General features: G+C 41.3%; 1 protein-coding gene across 2 annotated transcripts in view; it reads right to left on the bottom strand.

Moving 5' to 3' along the window:
* Positions 1 to 25,450, bottom strand: part of tbc1d32 (TBC1 domain family, member 32) — a 241,352-nt gene extending 215,902 nt beyond the window's left edge. For both annotated transcript variants that reach the window (XM_072279190.1, XM_072279195.1), the window contains exons 1-4: positions 25,210 to 25,450; positions 14,466 to 14,624; positions 11,578 to 11,736; positions 5,752 to 5,929 (exon numbers count right to left, since the gene is read on the bottom strand). In XM_072279190.1, the coding sequence (XP_072135291.1) occupies positions 5,752 to 5,929; positions 11,578 to 11,736; positions 14,466 to 14,624; positions 25,210 to 25,220 (507 nt within the window). In that variant the 5' untranslated portion in view covers positions 25,221 to 25,450. The remainder of the gene's footprint in view (positions 1 to 5,751; positions 5,930 to 11,577; positions 11,737 to 14,465; positions 14,625 to 25,209) is intronic.
* Between the last annotated feature and the right edge of the window lie 376 nt (positions 25,451 to 25,826).

The following is a 25,826-nucleotide window of genomic DNA, read 5'->3' as shown; positions in this document are numbered from 1 at the left end:
CATGTGTTAAGGGTGTAAAGTGAAATGTTTAAGGGGAACATGAGGCAGAACTTCATGCCTCAGAGGTTGGTGGGAGTGTGGAACAAGCTGCCAGTGCAAATGGTGGATGTGGGATCAATTTGAACATTTAGGAGAAATTGGATAGATACAGAAATAGGATGGCTATGGTCCAGGTGCAGGTCAATAGAATTGAATTGAACTGAATTGACTTTATTACTTACATCCTTCATATAGATGAGGAGTAAAAACCTTTACATTACATCTCCGTCTAAATATGCAATGTATAATTTATAGTAATTTATAATAAATATTATGTACAACAGGATAGTCAATATAACAGAAATACAGTTGTGTCAGCATGAATTAAGCAGTCTGACTAGGTAGATTAATGGTTCCACACAGACTAGATGGGCCAAAGGGCCAGTTTATGTGCTGTGGTAGTCTATAACTCTATATACCATCAGGGCCTAAAGCCTTGCAAGGATTCACCATCCTGAAGGATATCCCAATATCAGCCTCCAAGTCTGAGATCACCATGGTGGGATTCACAGCTGAACAGGTGAGAAGACAGCTGAAACGTCTCAACCCAAGCAAGGCTGCAGGACTGGATGGTGTCAGTACCAGGGTGCTCAAAGCCTGTGCCCCTCAGCTATGTGGAGTATTTCGCCATGTCTTCAAACTGAGCCTGAGGCTCCGGAGGGTTCCTGTGCTGTGGAAGACGTCCTGCCTCGTCCCTGTGCCAAAGACACCGCGCCCCAGCAGCCTCAATGACTACAGACCGGTGGCACTGACCTCCCACGTCATGAAGACCCTGGAGAGACTTGTTCTGGAGCTACTCCGGCCTATGGTCAGGCCACACTTAGATCCCCTCCAGTTCGCCTACCAGCCCCGACTAGGAGTTGAGGATGCCATTGTCTACCTGCTGAACTGTGTCTACGCCCACCTGGACAAGCCAGTGAGCACTGTGAGGGTCATGTTTTTTGACTTCTCCAGTGCGTTCAACACCACCCGCCCTGCTCTGCTGGGGGAGAAGCTGACAGCGATGCAGGTGGATGTTTTCCTGGTGTCATGGATTCTTGATTACCTGACTGGCAGACCACAGTACCTGTGCTTGCAACACTATGTGTCCGGCAGAGTGATCAGCAGCACTGGGGCTCCACAGGGGACTGTCTTGCTCCCTTTCTCTTCACCATTTACACCTCGGACTTCAACTACTGCACAGAGTCTTGTCATCTTCAGAAGTTTTCAGATGACTCTGCCATAGTTGGATGCATCAGCAAGGGAGATGAGGTTGAGTACGGGGCTACTGTAGGAACCTTTGTCACATGGTGTGAGCAGAATTATCAAACTCTGGTGGTAGACCTGAGGAGAGCTAAAGTACTGGCGACCCGTTTCCATCTGGGGGTCAGTGTGGACATGGTGGAGGATTACAAAAACCTGGGGATACAAATTGACAATAAACTATCGACTGGTCAAAGAACACTGAGGCTGTCTACAAGAAGGGTCAGAGCCGTCTCTATTTCCTGAGGAGACTGAGGTCCTTTAACATCTGTCGGACGATGCTGAGGATGTTCTACGAGTCTGTGGTGGACAGTCTGATCATATCTGCTGTTGTGTGCTGGGGCAGCAGGCTGAGGGTAGCAGACACCAACAGAATCAACAAACTCATTCGTAAGGCCAGTGATGTTGTGGGGATGGAACTGGACTCTCTGACAGCGGTGTCTGAAAAGAGGATGCTGTCCAAGTTGCATGCCATCCTGGAAAATGTCTCCCATCCACTACATAATGTACTGGTTGGGCACAGGAGTACATTCAGCCAGAGACTCATTCCACCGAGATGCAACACAGAGCGTCATAGGAAATCATTCCTGCCTGTGGCCATCAAACTTTACAACTCCTCCCTTGGAGGGTCAGACACCCTGAGCCAATAGGCTGGTCCTGGACTTATTTCCTGGCATAATTTACATATTACTATTTAATTATTTATGGTTTTATTACTATTTAATTGTTTATGGTGCAACTGTAACGAAAACCAATTTCTCCGGGATCAATAAAGTATGACTATGACTATGTTACCAGGTGCAGCAGGAACTTGCAAAGGTATATGGGTGTGGACCATGTCCAGACCGGCAGATAGTCAGACAGTGTATCCATCTTTTGCAAACCCTTCAATAGTTGCATAGACACCTGAAGAGTAGACTATCTGTTGGAAGGAAGCGACCAACAACTCTGATAGAGGCAGATGCCAAATTTTTAAGCTCACCAGTGGGAGGTGGTGCTTTAGCACTGCTGGCCCACCACCTTGAGGGAGTCTTGATCATAAGCCGGCTGAAACTTATGATCCACTGACGATCCCACTGGTGATAGCACAGGACAGTTAACATCTTAGCTCACGTGAATTTTCCATTCTTACTATCTTTCTCAAAGCATGCATAAAAAGGCATTAAAATCATCAGGAAGTGATGTGTCATTGGTGTTTATGCCATTTGCTGTCACTTTGCAGGAAGTGTTGGTGTGAAAATCCTACCACAGCTGCCGATCATCTGTTGGTGTCTCCAGCTTTATACAGAATTGTCGCATTGCTCTCTCGATAGCCTTTCAGAGGTCATACCTGGACTTTGAAGGTCTCTGGATTGCCAGTTCTAAGCACCACAGATCTAGACCAGCAGACAACGAATCTCCTGGTTTGCACAGGGCTTCTGGTTTGGGAAGACCCAATATGTTTTTGTGGGCACACACTTGTCCACACAGGTCCTAGCAAAGTCAAAAAGGCTCAGAGGTTCAAAGGTATATTTATTATCAATGTATGTATCCATATACAACTCGAGATCCGTCTTCTCCAGATAGCCATGAAATAAAGAAAGAAGAATGCGGAGCAACATCAAACCCACCCTCCACACAACGAAGAACGACATCCCACTTCATCAACCCCAAACCCCACCCCCACCTGCACAATACGGAACAAGAACATCAACCCCAGACACCCTTAACCCTCATACAAAATAGAACAGAAAACTCAACACTCAAACAACCCCTCTCCTGCATCAAAAGAACAACACTATTGACCCCTCCTCAAACACCCTCCTGTCGCACAAGAAAACAGAAAGTAATAGGCAAGAAACATAGAATATAAAAACCATTAAGTCTGAATAAGTCCACAGTCCATAAGCACAATAGTCCAACCTATAACGCAGAACCACAGTAACATCTTCCTTCGTGAACAAAATGAGAGACACCACGAGAGGCCTATCAGCCTGCCACAGCAAGCCACACAGCAATAGGTCTTGGCAACACTCTTTGGCAACATTCAAAAGGAAGGCAGTTGGCGCTGAGCTCTCACTTGCCTTCGGCATTGACCTCAATGTTACAATATTCCTCGATGCTTTAATTAGCGATTAATGGACGCTTTAATTCCTGAAATGGAGTTGAACACTGGCTCATGCCCATCTCGAAGTTTCCATTACCTTGAGGCCATCTGAGTACATGCCAGAATCCTCTTAAAGACAGCAAAGCGCTGGATCACTCAAATGATCTTTAGACTGTAAATCACAAGTTCTAATAGTTCCAGAAACAGATTTACGAAGAAAAACACATAGAAGTAGTAAAATAGACACTTTCGTGAGCTATCTGGAAGATGTCGACCGAGGGAGTGTTGTACACTGACGTCAACTCGAGTAAGGTCGGTGATGACTTAGCATATTGGGTGAGATCTATTGACAAATCCCTGAATAGGGTCCAGTCCATTGATTCAAATACACGCTCCTCCACCTCTCATGATCAGCTTCACTGGTGACGCACGCTTCAGACTTGACCCATATTCAGGAAGTAGAAGCATAGCCATGTGGTCAAATTTCCCGAAGTGCAGGGCAGGTGTAGAATGTCTCAGCAGGTGCTCTTGATAGTGGTATAGCAGTGGTCCAGTGTGCTAGGTCAAGACTCAATGGATACTTTCTTATTGACAATTAATTTTTCTCAATATTTTCAAATTATGCACTCCTATGTTCAGATTCTTGGTCTAATCGCTCTGCAATAATTTAACAGCATTTTTTTTTTTGTTATTCTCAAAGGATCTGCAGGCTCAAGTCACGGCCCTCAGAGGAGCCACTGGGTCCCAATGCTCTTAGAGCTGTTGTCAAAATTAATGGACTGGACTGTAGTTCATATTGGCCAATTCAGTTCTAGGGATTTTTTTTCCATGTTCTCATCCATTCTTTCTTGTCACTGATTGTTGGACTGGGGTTTGGTGTTTGTTCTGTTGCTGTTTTTCCATGTGGGTGATCTGTTAGTTTTTGTGCGAGGGAGGGTGGGGGGGGGTTGAGTTTTGTATGTTTTTATTTCTTTTTATCTTTGTGCAGGGGAAATTGATACCTTTCCTTCAGCTACTTCTATGGTTTTCTGTATTTAACGGCTATCTGGCAAAGACAAATCTCAGAGATGTATTCTGCATACATACTTTGAGAATAAAATGAACCTCTGAATCTCTAAGCTCCTTGTGATACTCCAAATTATCCTCTCCCACAAGGCCATCCCACCAACTTCCTTGATTTTTTGGCACTTACCTACAAGTAGATGTCATTTACCATAGCCAATATACCTGCCAGTATGTTTACAGAGTGGGTGGGATAGGGGAGGTGGAAAGAGGGGGTCTAGAACACCTTGTAGAAACTCAACCCAGTCGCAGAGAGAAGGTACAGAGCACGCAGACAGCACCAGAGGTTGAACAGTGCCACAAGAGCTGTCAGATGGCAGCAGCGACACTACCACTGTACCATTATCCCAACCAAGAAGCAGGGACTGAAGGCCAAGAATGATCAAAAAGAAGATTGTAAATGGAAAGCCAGAGAAAATCTTCACTTACTCCCATATTAGTGTCACATTGAATAGAAATTTTAAGCATTGAAAAGACCTGCCTTGTTACACCTGACCTATAGGTGTAGAAATAGCACATTTAGTTACCAGCTTTTATAGTTTAGTTACATTAAATATAACAATGAAGTAACAATTATGAACTAAATGGAAAAAAAATGCATCATTTAGCTAGTCAATACACAAGAGCGTATGCAGCCCAAAACTTACAGACCAGGAAGATTCCATTCAGTAAATGGATTGCACTGACTTGATCAAATGCAACTTCCCAGGATCTGCAAATAGTTTCATTCTCCCCAGATTGAGGAGTAAACAAGGTGACAGTCCATTAATGGAACAGGACTAGACTTTGAATGTGTGATAATGGCAACAACTGCCAGCATTTCAAAACACCTTCAAACTTATTTGCAGCTTTCTCCAAGTGAATCGAGAAAAAATATTTGAACTGGCATGAATTTAATGTACAAATTGATGCCACTTGAAAATACCCAGGAAGTGCCAGGTTTGAATGATGTTCAAAATTACAATTTCTTCATGCACCTCAAATTATAATGGGTTTTAAGCTTTTTACTGCTGCTTTATTTATGATATTCTTGATTTGACCATAATCGTATTGCTGTTCCTATCTTTACGTAGTATATCAGACGATGCTTATAGAACTATTGCTTTTTACTTGCAAGTAACTTGGAAGCAAGAATGTTGGTGCACACCATACAGACATTTGTCCTGAAATCAGACAAACAGACATAAAAAAAAGGGCACAGGATCACTAGACTTATGTGAAATTACTGACAAATTCTGAGCCATGCTTGCTAGACAAACATTCATTAATATGCAATAGTCATAGGAAAGAATAGGACAATGAACAATGAACAAGCTATTCACCTGATTGAATAATGATCCACTCTCTGAGCAATTATCCATGGAGTAATTAGTGTGCTGCTCATGCTGATTTTTCCTGTGTTGTTGTTCTTTCTTGAGTTGATCTTCTTCAAACTTATTAATCAGGGACTCAACAACTACCATCATATTACTTTTCAATGATTGCATCATATCCTTGTATCTGAAACAAAACGATTTCCCATGAAATTATCTTCCATTTATTAACTTTTCCGTAATAGTTCTTAGTGATTTCACGAAGTTTAATTTTTTTTTCTGATCGCTTGGAAATCTTGAACATTCTGTCAAGTAGAAAAACTGCTAGAATCTACTAAGGAAGTGTAACTGAGTACGTAGAAATTAATAATAGGAAATGGTAGAGTCAACATGGATTCCCAAAGAGAAAGCACGTTTGACTAATTGACATTTTATTCTGGTTGTAACTAAATGTAAAACGGTTGTATATTTGACCGCATTGCAGCCTTGTATGAAAAGGCTAATGCACTTGAATGGAAAATCCTAAAAAAAAGTGAAGAGTCCTGCTGAAGGGTCTCGGCCAAAAATGTTGACTGTATTCTTTTCCATAGATGCTGCCTGGCCTGCTGAGTTCCTCCAGCATTTTCTGTGCGTTGGCTGGATTTCCAGCACCTGTTTCTCGTTTGTGAAAGGCTTTTGAAAGATGACAGTTTTTTCTTCAGCAGTTTAATCGAGGCATGACTGCTGTTCAAGTGCATGGACATCAGCCAATTGCACCAGAGAGAAGAGTTTAAAAAGAAGACAGCTTTATAGGGCGGACAACAGAGTGGAGGGCTTTGGCGATTAACGGGTCGAGGCGAGGTAAAGTACTTGTGAGCAATAGGGAGTATGTCTGTGAGGCCGGTGTTCTGTACTGGGTGTCAGATGTAGGAAGTCCAGGAGACTCCCAACCTCCCAGACAGCCACATCTGTGCAAGGTGTCTGCACAAGGTGCGTCCAGCTGCAGCTCATTAGGGACCGCATTAGGGAACTGGAGATGCAGCTCGATGACCTTTGTCTGGTCAGAGGAAGTGAGGAGGTGATAGAGAGGAGCTATAGGCAAGTAGTCACACAGGGGCCTCGGGAGACAGATAAGTGGGTAACAGTCAGGAGAGGGAACAGCAAGAGTCAGATACTAGAGAGTACCCTTGTGGCTGTCCCCCTAACAATAAGTAATCCTGTTTGAGTACTGTTTGGGGGGGATGACCTACCTGGAGGAAACAACAGTGGCCGCTCCTCTGGCACAGAGTCTGGCCCTGTGGCTCAGAAGGATAGGGAAAGGAAGAACGCAGCAGTAATAGGGGACTCTAAAGTTAGGGACTCAGACAGGCGATTCTGTTGATGCAGGAAAGAAACACAGATGGTAGTTTGCCTCCCAGGTGTCAGGGTCTGGGATGTTTCTGATCGTGTCCACAATATCCTGAAGTGGGAACGTGAATAGCCAGAGGTCGTGGTACATATTGGTACCAATGAAAAGGGAGGAGGTCCTGAAAGCAGACTACAGGGAGTTAGGAAGGAAGTTGAGAAGCAGGACCACAAAAGTAGTAATCTCAGGATTACTGCCTGTGCCATGCGACAGTGAGTATAGGAATAGAGTGAGGTGGAGGATAAATGCGTGGCTAAGGGATTAGAGCAGGGGGCAGGGATTCAGATTTCTGGATTGTTGGGACCTCTTTTGGGGCAACAGTGACCTGTACAAAAAGGACGGGTTGCACTTGAATCCGAGGGGAACCAATATCCTGGCAGGAAGGTTTGCTAAGGCTACTGGGGAGAGTTTAAACTAGAATTGTTGGGGGGTGGGAACTGAACTGAAGTGACAGAAGAAGGGACGGTTGGCTCACAAATAGAGAAAGCTTGTAGACAGTGCAAGAGGGAGGATAGGCAGGTGATAGAGAAGAGATGTGATCAGACTGATGGTTTAAGATGTGTCTATTTTGATGCAAGGAGTATCATGACAAAGCGGATGAGCTTAGAGCGTGGATCAGTAGTTGGAGCCATTACAGAGACTTGGATGGCTCAGGAGCAGGAATGGTTACTTAAGAGTGCCAGGCTTTATATGTTTCAGAAAGGACAGGGAGGGAGGCAAAAGAGGTGGGGGTGCGGCACTGCTGATTAGAGATAGTGTCCCGGCTGCAGAAAAAAAGGAAGTCATGGAGGATTGTCTACTGAGTGTCTGTGGGTGGAAGTTAGGAATAGGAAGGGGTCAATAACTCTACTGGGTGTTGTTGTTTTTTTTTATATAAACCACCCAATAGTAACAGGGATATCGAGGATCAGAAAGGGAGACAGATCTGGAAAGGTATAATAATAACAGGGTTATCATGGTGGGAGATTAATTTTCCTAATATTGATTGGCCTCTCCATAGATCAAGGGTGGAGTTTGTTAGGTGTGTTCAGGAAGGTTTCCTGACAAAATATGTAGATAAGCCTGTAATATAGGAGAGGCTGTGCTTGATCTGGTATTCGGACATGATCTCTCAGTGGGAGAGCATTTTGGAGATAGTGATCACAAATCTATCTCCTTTACCATAGCATTGGAGAGGGATAGGAACACAGAAGTTAGGAAAGCATTTAATTGGAGTAAGGGGAAATATGAAGCTATCAGGCAGGAACTTGGAAGCATAAATTGGAAAAAGATGTTCTCAGGGAAATATATGGCAGAAATGTGGCAAATGTTCAAGGGATATTTGCATGGCATTCTGCATAGGTACGTCCCAATGAGACAGGGAAAGGATGGTAGGGTACAGGAACCATGGTGTACAAAGGCTGTTGAAAATCTAGTCAAGAAGAAAAGAAAAGCTTATGAAAGGTTCAAAAAAACTAGGTAATGATAGAGATCCAGAAAATTATATGGCTAGCAGGAAGGAGCTTAAGAATGAAATTAGGAGAGCTAGAAGGGGCCATGAGAAGGGCTTGGCGAGCAGGATTAAAGAAAATCCCAAGGCATTCTACAAGTAAGTGAAGAGCAAGAGGATAAGACGTGACAGAATAGGACCAATCAAGTGTGACAGTGGAAAAGTATGTATGGAACTGGAAGAGACAGCAGAGATAGTTAATGAATACTTTGCTTCAGTATTCACTATGGAAAAGGATCTTGGTGATTGTAGGGATGATTTACAGCAGATTAAAAAGCTTGAGCATATAGACATTAAGAAAGAGGATGTGCTGGAGCTTTCGGAAAGCATCAAGTTGGATAAATCACCAGGACCAGATGAGATGCACCCCAGGCTACTGTGGGAGGCAAGGGAGGAGATTGCTGAGCCTCTGACTATGATCTTTGCATCATCAATGGGGACAGGAGAGGTTCCGGACAATTGGAGGGTTATAGATGTTGTTCCCTCATTCAAGAGGGGGAGTAGAGATAGCCCAGGAAATTATAGACCAGTGAGTCTTGCCTCAGTGGTTGGTAAGTTGATGGAGAAGATACTGAGAGGTAGGATTTATGAACAGGAAAGCAGCATCCATCATCAAGGACACCCACCCACCCAAGTCATGCTTTCCTTTTGCTGCTGCCATCAGAAAGAAGCCTCACCACCACATTCAGGAACCATTATTACCTAACAATCATCAAGCTCTTGGACCAGAGGGAGTAACTTCACCTGCCCTATCACTAAACTGTTCCCACAACCTATGGACTCACTTTCAAGGATCCTTGACCTCATATTCTCGATGTTTATTGCTTATTTACTTATAATTATTATTTCTTTTTTTGTCTTTCTTTTTGTATTTGCACAGTGTGTTGTGTTTTGCTCACTTGTTGTCTGCCCCACTGGTGTGTACTTTCATTGATTCTTTTATGGTTATTGGATTTATTGAATATGTCCACAAGGAAATGTATCTCAGGGTTGTATATGGTGACTTCCAAGTACATTAATAATAAATTTATTTTGAACTTGCCCAACTGTTCAAGACCTTTCATCAGTGATCTGGGTAAGGAATCAAGTTAATATCACCATGCCCCTGATTAAAACACAAAGAGGCTTTGAAGGGTAGGGACAGGTTATCAGAAAAGATAAGATATATATGACAGATGATATACAATGTGGAAAATTAGGAACTCTATGTCTTCAGTAGAAAAAATAGGCTATTTTTTCAAAAATGTGAGACTAAAAGGCGGTGTTCAGAGACTTAGCAGTCTTTGTACATAATCACTCAACAGGTAGGTACAGCAATAAATTACAAAGGAAAGATAAATGTTGGCCTTAACAGCAAGAAAATTTGAATACAAGATGAGAGGTCCCTTACATCAATTATACAAATTCCTGCCAAGACCCCATCAGGAATATTTTGTGCAGGTCTGGTACCTCTACTTAAGGAAATATATACTCACAACACAGGGATTGCATCAAAGGTTCACAAGATTCATTCCTGGGATGGTGATTTATCTTATGAGGATGGTTTATGCAGATTGGCCTAAACATCCCTCTTTTGGAAAGAATAAGAATTGATCTCATCGAAGCATGTCAAATTTTTCTGAGGATTTACCGTTTTGATACAGAAGTGATGTTTTTTTTTCTGTTTAAGGTGTTTAGAACCAGAGCCTGCTATCCTGCAACATCTGACAGATCTATGGTCTCCCAAAATCTTTATTATATGTGTGGGCTGCACATAAGTCATGCATTTCTAAACTGAGGAAAATCTGTATGCATAATAGTAATCAGATCGTACAGCAAAGAAAAAAAACCCTTCAGCACGATATTCATGCCAACCATTATACCAAGCTATAGTAATCCTATTCACTCACATTCAGTCCATGGAGTTCAGTGGCTGGTGATTCAAGTGTTTATATGTATGCTTCTCACAGGTTATGTGAGGATCTGCTTCTACCATCTCTTCAGACAATGCATTCCAGATTCCTATCACTCTCCATGTGAAAAATTCCCTCCCACATCCCCTCTAAAGGGCCTACTTTAAACTCAAGCACTTTTTGTCTTAGACATTCCCACCACAAAGATTCTTACTGTCCACTTCGTCTGAGGCTTGCTATACGTGATACACAAGCCAGGGTAGTATGATATGGAGATCAAGGTGTTGCCAATGCAGCAGGCACCTGATGTTTCCAAAGGAGACTGATACAGTTTGGCACCGATGCTGTCACAGGAATTGCTATTCAGCTTTGAACATGACGTAGAACTGCCTTAGGAACTACAACTCTGGATTTTTCCTTAGGTTGACTCCTGAAGCCTTCCCCATAACAGGGAATAGCTGCAAGGCAGTGGAGGTTTGAGATCAGAGTTTTCCTTCTCCTAGATGAGATGCCAAACACAGCTGATATGACCGATCTGCCCGAAGTGACTGATTTTAAGGTACCAATAACCCATCTTTGTCCTTTTTCCTATCAGAAGAAATGTTTCCTCCGGGCTTAGTAGCTAAGCTATATGCGAAGGCCAGGAGTTGGACTTGGCTGTTAGAGGTTATTGGAGATACACGCCATTGGGAGCATTTTATAGGTAGGAATTTATCCCCACTGCACTCCCCAGCTCTGACAACCTTAAGGAACTGTTCTATCTAATCCCTTCTTAATTGCATATTCCTCGATCAGTTCAATTCTTAATCTTCTCCACAACAGAAAAATAATCCTAGCTTATCCAATCTCTCTTAACAATTGAAATTCTCAAATTTAGACAATATTCTGGCACATCTCCTCCACATCCTCTCCAGTAAAATCACAGTTAATATCAAAAACCAACTATCATTTCTCATTTTGAAGCAAGATTTAAGTAAGCCTATACATGCCAAAAAGCTAAATTTTTCCTCCATAGTAGCTTTTTCTAAAAAAAAGGGAAGTATTTCTGAACCAAACTGCACATAACTTACTCTTTCGATTCTCGAATACTTCTTGTAATTTGTTGAATAAGTGTATCTTGACCAGAAACTAAAGTTCGGTCATCTCCAGTACATTTCTCAGTCTCCTTCTCAATCACGGAGCCCAGTACTTCATCGATATGGTTCCGCAGGTACTTCACCAATTCATAACTTAAATTTCAGAAAATAGACAAAAAGAAATTAATACTCTTACCACATAAAATTAGTAAGCTCTCTGAATTAGGTTGTTAAGTTTATTAATGCCAGAAACTTTAATTGATATTGTAAACTGCATAATTCATAACATGTTGAAAAAGCTTTCTACACAATTCTTATTTAAATAAAGATAAATATACTTTGTATGCACATATTGCAATCAATATTATTTCTAACTCCACATCAATATTCGTGAAAAAGATGTCACAATCTATGTTATTCAAGCAGTAAAGATATTTCTAATTCTACTTTCATTGCTTTTGATCTACTGAAGTATGCAACTTATTAGTTCTGTACAGAATTACAAATACAGTTCCTTGAGAAAGTATTCAGTCCCCACAGCAATTTTGAAATTTCACTGTCTCATTTCCTAAATTTAAAATATACTGAAATAGGATTTTTGAGCTAATCTATTAAACATAGTGCATCATGTCAAATCAAAGTAAAAAATTCCAAAACCTGTCAACAAAATTAAAAAAACAAAATTGTGAGGCTGAAAAAGTCTTCATCCCCCTTGTAATTACTATGCTAACTTTCCTCAGGTGCAATATACCTTACCAACTCACCCAATTTGTTAACGTAGAAAATTTGATGATCATCTGTCTTCAATGAATTCAAAAGAATAAATACAGTATGGTAGATTTTCAACAGGCCAAACCAAATTGTAGGCAAAAGAGCATTCAAGACAAGTTAGAAAAATGATAATAGAGAAGCACAAATCTAAGGGCGGGTGCAAGACCATCTAATGGCACTGAATATACCTTGGAGCTCAGTGCAGACCATCATGAAAAAGTGGAAATATTATGAAACCACAACAACAAGGTCTAGGTTAGGTTGTCCCTCTAAACTCAGTCACTAGAGAAAAATGGCACTTGTAAGAGAGGAAACTGTGATACCAACAGTCAGTCTGAGTCAACTGAATAAATCAGTGGCTGCATCTGGAGATGAAGTTCATGGGTTTACAATCTCTAAGGCCTTGCAAAAAAAAAAAAGTATTTATGAAAGGGTGGCAAGGAAGAAGCCCAAGCTAAAAAAAACGTATCCTTGCCTGTAAAGACTTTACAAAGCATCACTTAGAAGATACTGTAAAGATTTTGAAGAAGGTCTTGTGGTCAGATGAGACTAAAGTGGAACTTTTTGACCTCAATACTAAGCAGTACATGTGGTATAAATCTAACACTGTGTAACACCATCCTTACTGTAAAACATGATTGAAGCAGCATCATGCTCTGAAGATTTTCAGCAACAGGGACAGGAAGTCTGGTCAGGATTGATGTAAAGATGAATGCTGCTAAATATAGAGAGATCCTGTGTAAAAACCTACCTAGGCTCTTCCAGAAAGCTTAAACTGGGGAAAAAGTTCACCTTTCAGCAGGACAATGACCCAAAGCACACTGCCAGAGCAACCATGGAGTGGCTTCAAATGAAGGAAATTGATGTTCTTGGGTTGCTCAGTCAGAGTCCTGACCTTAACACAATCAAACATCTCTGATGAGACCTCATGATTGCTGTCCACCATCACTCCCCAATTAAGCTGGCACAGCTTGAGCAATTTGCAAGGAGGAATGGGCGAATCTTGCTCCATCACATTGCGCAAAGCAAATAGAGACTAATCCAAGTAGTCTACTGGCTTTAGTAGCTGCTAGAGGTGGTTCAACTAAATACCAAACAAAGGTGGATGAATACTTCTGAATTGCTGATTTTTTCAGTTTTTAAATTTTTAGCTTTTCATGCTTTACAGTTTTTCCTGTTTTTGAGGCTCCACTGTGGGGGAAAAAAGAAGCCTGTGATTCACAAATAAAAATTCCCAGTTAAATTGATCAAAATCCCAGTTAAATTTATGTGAATGAAGGGTTGGGGATGGAATACTTTTACAGGCACTGTAGGTGACTTAAAATACAATTGATTTAAATTTCATTACAGACCAGATGTTTTTCAAGCAAAAAGTTCAGACCAAAAATTTCATTTTCTCTGTGACATTGTATACTGACAACCAAGATTACTCCACGTAGAATTGCTGCAGAAAATAAATGAAAATCCTTCCAGAGATTGCAGGGTTATCTAAACCAATATCCTACCATTTTCTCCATATCCTACCAATATATTATTTGCAAGTTTTTACTTCACACCTCAATTCCCATTGCCCTCCAAAGTTAAAAGAATGAAGTGATGTGAACAAAGTTCAAAATTTAAAGTTTGTATACCATATACAACATTGAAATTCATCTTCTCACAGGCAGCCATAAAACGAAGCACAATAGAATCCATGAAAAACCCCACATAATAAAGTCCATCAAATACCCAATGTGCAAAGAAATAGTGCAAGCAGCAAAAAAGTGCAAATGATCCAAAAGAAAAATTTGATTTTAACACTCCAGGAGGCACATTTGGCCAGTTAGAAACATAAATTTATTCAGGCTAACACCCATTTCTCAAATAGAGAATGGAAAATGACATGTAGTGTGAAGAATTAACAGAAGAGAAAAATAATTTTGAAAATATGAATTATGGAAACCTTTCTATCCACTTGCCAGTGGATAGACCTGTTACCAGGTATTTACATAAATATTGAGGATAAATGCCAATTGCAGCAACAATTCAGAAACCAGGCCAACAAATCTGAGCTTCAACCATATTTTTAATTCACAGTCCAAATCATCCAATAATGTCACTTCTTAACATACTTATGAAAATTTTCATCTGTTTCCTCCAAGTGTAGCAAGATCTCCTCTGCACATTCGAAGGAAGGTGCACTCATAATTCTCTCCTTTATGCTCTTCAACAGCTGTCTAACCAAAGACTGAAGACCCAAGTCATCCTCACTGGAAAAATGGGGCATTTTGCTGTAAATAATAACCAAAACAATTATAATTCTAAGCATGAAAAATAGTCTGCTATTGATTTACAATTTATATAATTGGTATGAGAAAGTGCAACAGAAATAACTAAGTGGAAAATATGAAACTAATTTCTCTCATGAGATAATCTCAATTAGGTACTTTTGAACTGAGCAAAGTATATGCTATCTCCATAATAATCAGACACTAGGCATGAAAAAATATAAACATAGGTGAAAGGCCTTGATAGAGTGGATATGGAGAGGATGTTTCCTGTTGTGGGAGAATCTAAGACCAGAGGACACAGCCTCAAAATAGAGGGGCATCCTTGTAGAACAGAGAAGTAGAGGAATTTCTTCAGCCAGAGAATGGTGAATCTGTAGAACTCTATGCTACAGGCAGTTGTGGAGGCTAAGTCTGTATATTTAAGGCAGAGGTTGACAGATTCTTGATTGGGCAGGGCATGAAGGGATTGGAGGGAAATGGCATGAGATTGGGCTCAGAGAAAAACTGGATCAGCCATGATGAAATGGCAGAGGATACTCAATGGGCCAAATGGCCTAATCATGCTCCTACATCTTATGGTCTTATGGACTATGTAGAATAGAAAATGTGCTTCAAAAAAATAAGTTAGAACTTGAAAGAAATAAATGTATCCTGAAAATCACATCTTTGTCAATTTTAGTACAAGACAAAGCTAAATGATATTTCACCATCCTGTGCTCATATTCATACTTTTCTCAAGTTAACTGAGAAGGATTTGATCTCCAGTTTTCTACTTCGTGTATTGATAACAGTGCATTGATTGGATAGATTGAGATTCCTGTTATGAAGTTTTCAAAAAATACAGATTTCAACAAAGGAACCATTTGCAGTTGATCAGAATCTAGCATGATATTTATCTTACTTAACAACAGATGACAAAAAATTTACACTTATTAACACTTATATACCCATCGCTACATTAATACCATTTTGACCAAACAGAAGCAATATTCAGTGATATATATGAAGGTCAGCAACCAAAACCCTCAGAAACAATTCTACAGCTGAAAGCAGGAATCAAGAACACCCTCAATTATGCCCAAAGTTCAAAGAAAATTTATTATCTAAGTACATACATCACCACATACAACCCTGAGATTCATACTTTACAGGCATACACAATAAATCCAATAACCATAATAGAATCAATAAAAGACGTCACCAACTGAGTGTACAAAAAGTGCACAAAAGACAGCAAACTTCAAATACAAAAAGAAATTATAATAATAAATAAATATCAAAAATATGAGATTAAGAATCCTTGAAAGTGAATCCATGGGAAGATTTCAGTGATGGGGGAAGTGAAGTTGAGCATGGATATCCCCTTTGGTTCAAAGGCCTGATGATTGAGTGATAATAAGACCATAAGACATAGGAACAGAATTATGCCATTCAGCCCATCAAGTCTGCTCCGCCATTCCATCATGGCTGATCCTGGATCCCACTCAATCCTATACACCTGCCTTCTTGCCATATCCTTAGTTTCCTGATTGGTCATGAAAGAAGAAACAGCGAGGCATCTGGAAAGAAATGGATCCATCAGGGAGACGCAGCATTGATTCAGCAAAAGCAGGTCCTGTTTGACAAACTTACTGGAGTTCTTTGGGGATATAACAAGCACAGTAGATAGAGGGAAACAGATGGATGTTATTTACTTGGATTTCCAGAAGGCGTTCGATAAGGTGTTGCATAAAAGACTTACCCATAAGATAAGGATGCATGGAGTTGGGGTTGATGTGTCAGTGTGGATATAGGATTGGTTAATTAATAGAAAGTTGAGATACATGGGTGTTACTCTGGTTGGCAATCAGTAGTGAGCCGTGTGCCGCAGGGGTCGGTGCTGAGCCCACTACTGTTCCCGATATACATTTAATGATCTGGAAGAAGGTAGTGTACCTAAGTTTGCTGATGACATAAAATTGAGTGGAAAAGCAAATTGTGCAGAAGATACAGAGAGTCTGCAGAGAGATATAGACCAATAAGTGGCCAAGGGTCCGGCAGATGGAGTACAATGTTGGTAAATGCGAGGTCATCTACTTTGAAAGAAAAAAATGGAAGGTCATATTATTATTTAAATTATGTAAGATAGGCAGGAAAGTTGGCTCCACTGGTAGGTGCAACTAGAATTAGGGGACATAGTCTCAAGATTCAGGGGAGTAGATTAGGGCAGAGATGAGGAAGAACTGCTTTTCCCAGAGAGTGGTGAATCTGTGGAATTCTCTGCCCAATGAAGCAGTGTAGGCTACCTCAGTAAATGTACTTAAGACAAGGTTGGATAGATTTTTGCATTGTAGGAGAATTAAGGGTTATGGGGGAAAAGGCAGGTAGGTGGAGATGAGTCCATGACCAGATCAGCCATGACCTTATTGAATGGCGCAGCAGGCTCAACAGGCCAAATAGCCTATTCCTGTTCTTATTTCTTCTGCTCTTATGTCAAGGCATCAATCAACTTCCGCCTTAAATATAACCACGGGCTTGGGGTCCACCGCAATTTGTGGCAGAGCATTCCACAGGTTCACTATTCTGTCAAAAGAAAAATTTCTCCTTACCTCTGTTCCAACAGGTCACCCCTCCATTTTGAGGCTGTGCCCTCTAGTTCTGTATACCTCCACTATAGGAAACATCCCCTCCACATCTACCTTATCTAGTTCTTTCAACATTCGGTAGGTTTCAATGAGATTCCCCCGCATTCTTCTAAATTCCAGTGAGTACAGGCCCAACATTGCCAAATGCTCCTCATATGTTAACCCCTTCATTCCTGGAATCATTCCTGTGAACCTCCTCTGGACTCTCTCCAATGACAACAAATCTTTTGAGATACAGGGCCCAAAACTGTTGACAATACTCCAACAGCAGCATGAATGGTGTCTTATAAAGCCTCAGCATTATCACCTTATTTTTAAATTCTATTCCCCTTGAAATAAATGCCAACATTGTTTTTGCCTTCTTTACCACAGACTCAAGCTGTAAATTAATCTTCTGGGAGTCTTGTATTAGGACTCCTAAATCCTTCTGCACCTCTGACGTCTGAACCTTCAACTCATTTAGATAACAGTCTGCACTATTTTTCCTTTTATCAAAAAGCATTATTGTACATTTCCCAAAAATGTATTCCATTTGCTTTTTTGCCCATTCTTCCAGCTTGTCTAAGTCATGCTGCAATCACATCATTTCCTCAGCATTACCTACCCCTCCACCTATTTTCGTATCATCTGCAAACTTTGCCACAAAGCCATCAATTCCATTACCCATATCATTGACAAACAATGTGAAAGGTAGCGGTCCCAATACTGAACCCTGGGGAACACCACTAGTCACTGGCAGCCAACCAAAAAAGACCTTCTTTAATCCCACTCACTGCCTCCTGCCTATCAGCCATTCTGCTATCCATGCCAGTATCTTTCCTGTAATGCCACTGGATTTTATCTTGCTAAGCAACCTTTTGCTTCTGAAAATCCAAGTAAATGACATCCACTGCCTCTCCTTTGTCCACCCTGCTTATTACTTCCTTGAAGAACTCTTGACAAATTTGTCAGGCAAGTTTTCCGTATACAGAAACCATACTGACTTTGACTAATTTTATCATTAGCCTCCAAGTACGCCAAAACCTCATCCTTAATAATAAACTCCAACACTTTCCCAACCACTGAGGTTAGGCTAATTGACCTGTAACTTCCTTTCTTTTGACCTCCTCCCTTCTTCAAGACTGGAGTGACATTTGCAATCTTCCAGTCCTCCTGGATCATGCCAAAGTCAAGTGATTCTTGAAAGATTATGACCTATTTATCTGTTATCTCTTCAGCAACCTCTCTCAGGACTCTGACATGTAATCCATCTGGTCCAGATGACTTATCCACCTTAAGACCTTTCAGCTTCCCTAGTACTTTTCCCTTGTAATAGCAATTGCACTCACTTCTGCTCCTTGACACACAGGAATACTGCTAGTGCATTCCACAATGAAGACTGATGCAAAGTACTTATTGAGTTCATTTGCCATTTCTTTGTCCCTCATTACTACCTCAACAGCATCATCAATCAGTGTTCCAATATCAAATCTCACCTCCCTTTTACCGTTTATGTAACTGAAAAAACTTTTAGTATCCTGCTTTACATTATTGGCTAGTATTTCATCTTTTCCCTTCTTATAGCTTTTTTTAGTTGCCTTGTGTTGGCGCATGGCTAAGTGGTTAAGGCGTTCATCTAGTGATCTGAAGGTCGCTAGTTCAAGTCTTGGCTGAGGCAGCGTGTGCGCCCTTGAGCAAGGCACATAACCACACATTGCTCTGCAACGACACTGGTGCCAAACTGTATGGGTCCTAATGCCCTTCCCTTGGACAACATCGGTGGCGTGGAGAGCAGAGACTTGCAGCATGGGCAACTGCTGGTCTTCCATACAACCTTGCCCAGGCCTGCGCCCTGGAAGCCTTCCAAGGCGCAAATCCATGGTCTCATGAGACTAACGGATGCCTATATAAAAAAAAAGTTGCCTTTCGTTAGATTTCAAAAACTTCCCGATCATTCAACTTCCCACTCACTTTTGCGTCCTTATATGCCCTTTTCTTGGGCAGCCCTAAACTTCCCTGTCAGCCACGGCTGCCTACCCCTGTCATTTGCTAACTTCTTCCTCTATGGGATATATCTACCCTGTATCTTGTGAACTATTCCCAGAAACTTCAGCCATCTCTGCTCTGCTGTCATCCCCACCAGTATCCTCCTCAAATCCACCTGGGCAAGGGCCTCTCTCATGCCTACGTAATTCTAGGTTATTACACAACACAGCTTTTCCCCAAGTAGGCTCAAGCACAAGCTACTCTAAAAGGCCATCTCATCTAAAAAACCATTCAGCAAACTCCTCTCTTGCGATCCGACACCAACCTGATTTTCCTGATCCCCTTGCATATTGAAGTCCCCTATTGCAATTGCATCATTATCTTTATTACATGCCTTTTTCAACTTCCTTTGCATTCTCAACCCCACATTTGGAGACCTATATATGATTCCCATAATGGTTTTCTTACCCGTTCCTGAATCTGGTATTTTTTTTTCAACTGTCGCATATAATTGTCACAGCTTACACTGAATTTACCAGGGGTCATAATTGTTACTTTCTTGTAAGCTCATTGAAGGAAAGCAGCTACTTTGTGAAAAGGCAAAGTATTTTCCTCAACAGAAGAACACCAACTTCCATTTTAAAATCTATGAATCCATGTAGGCTGACCTGAGAGGAAATTTCTAACCATCCTGAGTACTGAGAAAATGTTCTGATTCACTAATCATCCCACGTAATGGAAAATGTAAAAATGAAGTACAGAATAGCAGTTCTTTTCATGTGCAGGGTTTTATACATTCATAACTGCTAGGAAGAAGTCTACTTTCACTCGATCACTTCTACATTCTATATCAAGTTGAGCACTGCTTCTAAAAACCTCTCAAGAATGGATCCTAAAACAGGTATATTTAGCAGACCCAAATGAATAGTATTTATCCTATTGTTGAATTAAGTTCTATTGAAAAAAATCTCAGTAATAATCTCATTATCTTCACAAGGCAATGAGATTATTATTGAGATTTTTTTTCAACAGAACTTACTGTTTAAGAAAAAGAAATGTTGCTCTTTTCTTATGCTCATCTGACTAAGTTGTAACCAAGTACTAAGTGGAAGTTTTGTTTCAAACAAGTTAGAGTTGCCACAAATTTTCTGAACAATTATATATTAAAGAATAAAGAATCGTCACTTTATTTAGCAGTGGTTCTCAAACTTTTTGGGCTTACCACTCCACAGTCTCCTAGATCATATCCCCAGTGCATCCCTCTCCCATTCCAGCTATTACAAAAAAAACTATTAAGAATTTTGATCTACGATGTATAGTGAAAGAAAACATATTTGCAAATTCAAAGCAGTGACAAATAATTGCAAAGATTATCTGAATCTATTTAAGGCTACAAGTAAAATTATTTCTTTAATTACAGTAAAAACAATTTTCATCAACAACTTTAGAGTGTGCATTAGTTAGTCCAACTATTTAGTGCTTCACTGTTTTTTTCACCTTTCAGTGAGATGGATGGGCTTGGTGCAGTGATATCAGCTTTTCAATATCAGGCTGGATGTCACTCAGAAGGACTCTCAATCCCCACGTTCAGTAATTTGAAGCCTATTTTCTTGCTTTGAAAGAAGTTGGGTGACTGCTCTGAAGCTGAACTTCACCCAATATGGTGTTGGAAAGGCAATAAATCTTGATCTTTTTCCACAGTGCAAGATAGCATTCAGAGATTTCTTTCATGATGGACTTGAGGAGTGGGTAATACCAGATCCCCATGAGTGAGGTTGACAAAGAGAAGACAACATGTATATGTCCACTGGGATTCCTCCAGTTCGAAAGGATGCGCCAGGGCATATCGAGAGGCCCTGCGACTTTTCAGCATGTCATGGAGAAAATGGTGGGGAATATGAATTTGCTTGAGGTATTGGTGTATCTGGACGACCTCATAGCATTGAGTTCACCTTGGAGGAACATGAAGTGAGGCTACTGAAGGTACTGGGCCACCTGAAAGCTGAAGGGTTAAAACTTTCCCTAGACAAGTGCCAGTTCTGCAAGACAGCTGTCAACTATGTTGGGCACATAATCTCATGAAAGCTATGGATCCATCTAAGACAGAGGTGGTGACCACATGGCCAAGGCCCCACACCGTGAGCACTTGGCACTCGTTCCTTTAGTTCTGTGGGTACTATTGGAGGTTCATGAAGTACTAAGCGAAAGTGAGTCATCCTTTAAATCAGCTTCCCTTGGGGAAGAAAGGGAGGACGATAAAACAAGAGGAGGTTAAAGATTATCTTAGCCCTTCAGAGCCTTTTGGAGCGAAATGGGATACGAAATGTGAAGAAGCCTTTCAGTCGCTGAAGGAGCTGCTGACACAAGTGCCTGTGCTTGCGTTTGCAGACCCCCGTTGCCGTATGTACTGCATAAGGATGCCAGCAGAGAGAGCTTAGGGAGTGTCCTGTATCAGGATCAGGGCACAGGGTTGGTTCTTGATTGGACATGGCATCAAAGGTTACGGAGAGAAGGCGGGGAACTGGGGTTGAAGAGGAGGAAAAGAAAAGGATCAGTCATGATTGGATGACAGAGCAGACTTGATGGGCCAGATGGCTTAATTCTGTGCCTTTTGTCTTATGGATCCAGGTTGCAGGAGGGCACGAGTGATAGACCGGGGGAGGTATCACCATATAGAACAGAAGTATCCCAAGGAGTGTCTGAAACTAAAGTAGATGATGGGGTATGTAGGTCTAAAGAATCAGGAGACCCCCACATAGGCTGGCCTATGTAGCACTGGGGGAACAGAGTGCTACAGCTATCTCCCTAGTGTGATATGTCACTACTCTTTACAAGTGGATTGGAGGTGCTGGCATCACAAAATTCCTTTGAAAGTAGTGGTATTAAGATGAGGTGACAAATTATTTCTAGGTCATGAGGACATGACTATTTTGGTGGGGGGAAGAGTATACTGCCCTAGTTCATATTTTTACTGTTATGCTGTATGTATTTCATTTTGTGCAGTTCTGTGTGAGCTGCTTGTTTCAGCTTATGTTTGGGTTATTGTTGAAGATAAGCGATGAGGAGAAATGTCTGCCATCCAATTAGGCTGGTCGAATTGAGGGAGAGGTTTCTCTGGTGAGAGACACTAAGGTTGGGTTTGGGTCTTTTCTTGGTTCAGGGGAGGTGAAGAGAGAAGACCTGGAGCAGGACCGTGATTCGACGAAGCCCATGGTGAGATCGATTGAAGATCGATCTCCCTCTTGGTGCTTATCCTTGCAAGTGGAATAAGTGCTACACAGACCCCTACACTTCCTCCCTCTCTACCACTCAGGGTCCTAAACAGTCCTTCCAGGTGCGGTGACATTTCGCCTGTTAGGATTTATATACTGTCTCTAATGGTGCCGGTGTGGCCTCCTGTATATCGGTAAGACCCAACTTAGACTGGGAGACTGCACTCACCAGAAAAAGCAGGATCTCCATGTGGCCATCCAATTTAATTCCACTTCCCACTCCCATTCCGATATGTCTATCCATGGCCTCCTCCACTGTCGTGATGAGGCCACATTTAGTTTGTAGAAACAAAACCTTATATTCCGTTTGGATAGCCCCCAACCTGATGACATGAACATCCATTTCTTGAACTTCTGGTAATGCCTCCATCCGGTAATTCTAAAGATGTGGCATCAGATTGGAAGATGTTGAATTTGAATCCTTGTGGGTCAAGTAAAGAAACTGCAAGAGTAAAAGATCCTTAATGGCAGTTATATACTGGCCTCCCAACAGTAGGTGGGATGCGGACCACAGATTACAGCAGGAAATATAAATGGCATGTCAAAAGGGCAATGTTATGCTAGACATGGGAAATTTTAACATGCAGGTCGATTGGGAAAATCTGTTTGGTAATGGATCTCAAGAGAGTGAGTTTGCTGAATGCCTACGAGATGGCATTTTAGAGCAGTTTGTTGTTGAGCCTACTAGGGGAATCGGCTATACTGGATAGGGGGTTATGTAATGAACCCGAGGCGATTAGGGAGCTTAAGGTAAACGAGCCATTGGGAGCCAGGGATCACAGTATGATTGAGTTCAAACTTGAAATTTGATAAGGAGAAAGTAAAAGTCTGATGTAGCAGTATTTGAATGAAGTAAAGGAAATTACAATGGTATGAGAGACGAGTTGGCCAAACGTTAGGGGGAGAGAAGGCTAGAGAATGGAGTTGAGGAGGGGAAAAAAGGATCAGCCATGTTTAAATGGCAGAGCAGACTTGATAGGCCAAATGGCCTAATTCTGCTCCTATGTCTTATGGTCTTTATCTTCTCTAATGAAAAATCTTCAACCTAAAATATCTGTTCCTCCTTATACAGATGCAGCTTGAGATGCTGAATGTTGTCACGCATTTTGTATATATTTCAGACTTCTAGTATCTGCAGTTTTATTTTTGATTATATTGTCATGGTTTATGCAATACCTGAAAAACACACACAAAATGCTGGAGGAACTCAGCAGGCCAGGCAGCATCTAGGAAAAGACATTTCAGGCTGAAACCCTTCGGCAGGACTGGAGGAAAAAATACATAGTATTTAATCACTATAAATGAAAAATCAACTCTGAAAGAATCATCTCGTGTATAGACTTTCAAACATAACCCACTGACAAAGCATTTAACCTGGTCAGCTATGCAGAACATTCTAACATGCAGGAACTGGAATAGTTGCCTCACAATCTGATCAAGTAACAGCTTGATGTAGCCATGTTCAGAGTCACATCTGGTCATGAACTCCAATTTTATTCCCCCCCCCCCACCCCAGTCGAGGGTTCAGTCCTCCTTCGAAATACCCACTACAAGAATAACAACAGTAGTGCTTTCATTCAGGGAAGTAATGTTCTGTAAACCCTCAACATAGACTTGGACCGAAAAAAGAGCAAGGAAGCCTTCATTCAGATATTTATCACTTGATCTTAAATTTGAAGACCAGGACTCTAACAGTGTCTGTGGATATCAATGATGCATATTAGAGGAGGACTAGCTATTTTAAACAGCCACATGGCTGGAAAATGGATACAATGATTTAATGTTGGAGCAAAGCCATGGGCTGGTTACCAATTAGCTTAGCTTCAGTTCAAGAAGAAACTGAAAGACTCAAATAGTGTATAACCCTAGCAACTGATGTAAAATATTTTCACTGAAAATACACTTTGCATTCCCTTTCACAGAACATACTGAAGCAATATTACTGAGATGAAAATAACAATCCATATCATTAAGTGATGCCCTGTAAGAAAGCACAATGCTAGCAATACACAAAAGCTTTTTTTTCCAAATTTTGAAAATATTTTCACCACTATTATGAATAATGATAACATGGGCTAAACAGTGCCAAACTGAACTAAGAAGTGATACAGCAAAGTACGCAGAAATATGATTTTGCCACGATAGGGTAAATGTTGAACTTTAATTACACCGGACAAATTGCAAAGCAGTCTGGACGATCAGGAAAGTAGGCCAAGGCTAAGCAAGCAATGTGTTATACTGCAATATTTAAAAACCAACTACAGATTTTTTTTAAAAACACCCCTGTTAACCTTTTGCCGCGTCTCGTACGCATTGTTCCCCAGCTCCAAAAAAAATGTAAAAGTTGCTATGTACTACATTGTACATGGTGCAATTCTACCAAGTCTGAAAACGAAATTTGAGACCGTCCTGTTCTCAAGACAGTTTCAACCTGTCCCACTACACGCTGCACATAGAAATGACTTCAGGCGAGTTTACAAATTTCGCCCGCCATTTCAGATTTAATACTGTAAATTGGGCAAATGTTAACAAAGGTAACAAAGCGCCTATGTAAATGCAGATGGTCGCAAAATATCGTCTTAGTTTGCACTGCCAAAGGTCTGTGACACGGCAACCTCTTGTCCCTGAATACATCTACCTTCCCAGTAGGTACCCGTTAACCCCTGCCACGCAGGGCTGCAGCGAATGCCCCGAGTTGCAATGGGTCACCGAGTTACTCCCTACCTGGCGCACATCCCTCGGTCCCAGCAATGGTAACCATGGAAACACCTCCCGACGCTCAGCTGATCACCGAAGTTTTAGAGGGACCCATGCAGGGTATTAAGGCAAACTTTAGCCAAAATAAAGAGCAGTCTGGATAGTTTTTTAAATTATTTTTGCCGCCGTTGTCGCAGTGACGGTGTTTATCAGCCGCCCAGGTAACAGCTCACTCGTCTGCAAACTTCAAACCGGCGCCGCGCTGAGACAAGATGGCGACAAGTCACCGGGCAAGGCGCCTGCGCAGAACTGAGCCGCCGTCGATGCACATGCGCATTGATGGGGAGAACGTATTATTGAATAGATTGGCAGCGCTGGAGCTTTTCCTACATGCGGGCTCTTCAGTGATTAACACGGCAGCTGGGTTTCAACGTGGCTTTTAAAGTCTTTAAGTTACCATACAGTACATACGGAAAACACTGAGAATACTCAGCGGCTCAGGCAGCATCTGTGGAGAAAGAAGCACAAGTCGGAGACTCCGCATTAGAGCTTTAAATTACCACGTCGTTTGAAGAGAGGTTTCGCCAAAATAAAATGACAAGAGTTTCAAATGCTGTAATTGGATGGCTCTCGCTGCTAACGCT

The sequence above is a fragment of the Mobula birostris genome, chromosome 2 (assembly GCF_030028105.1).
Source record: "Mobula birostris isolate sMobBir1 chromosome 2, sMobBir1.hap1, whole genome shotgun sequence".
Classification (NCBI taxonomy): domain Eukaryota; kingdom Metazoa; phylum Chordata; class Chondrichthyes; order Myliobatiformes; family Myliobatidae; genus Mobula; species Mobula birostris.
The sequence above is the reverse complement of the archived record's forward strand: the minus strand, read 5'-3'. Positions and strand labels throughout refer to the sequence as shown.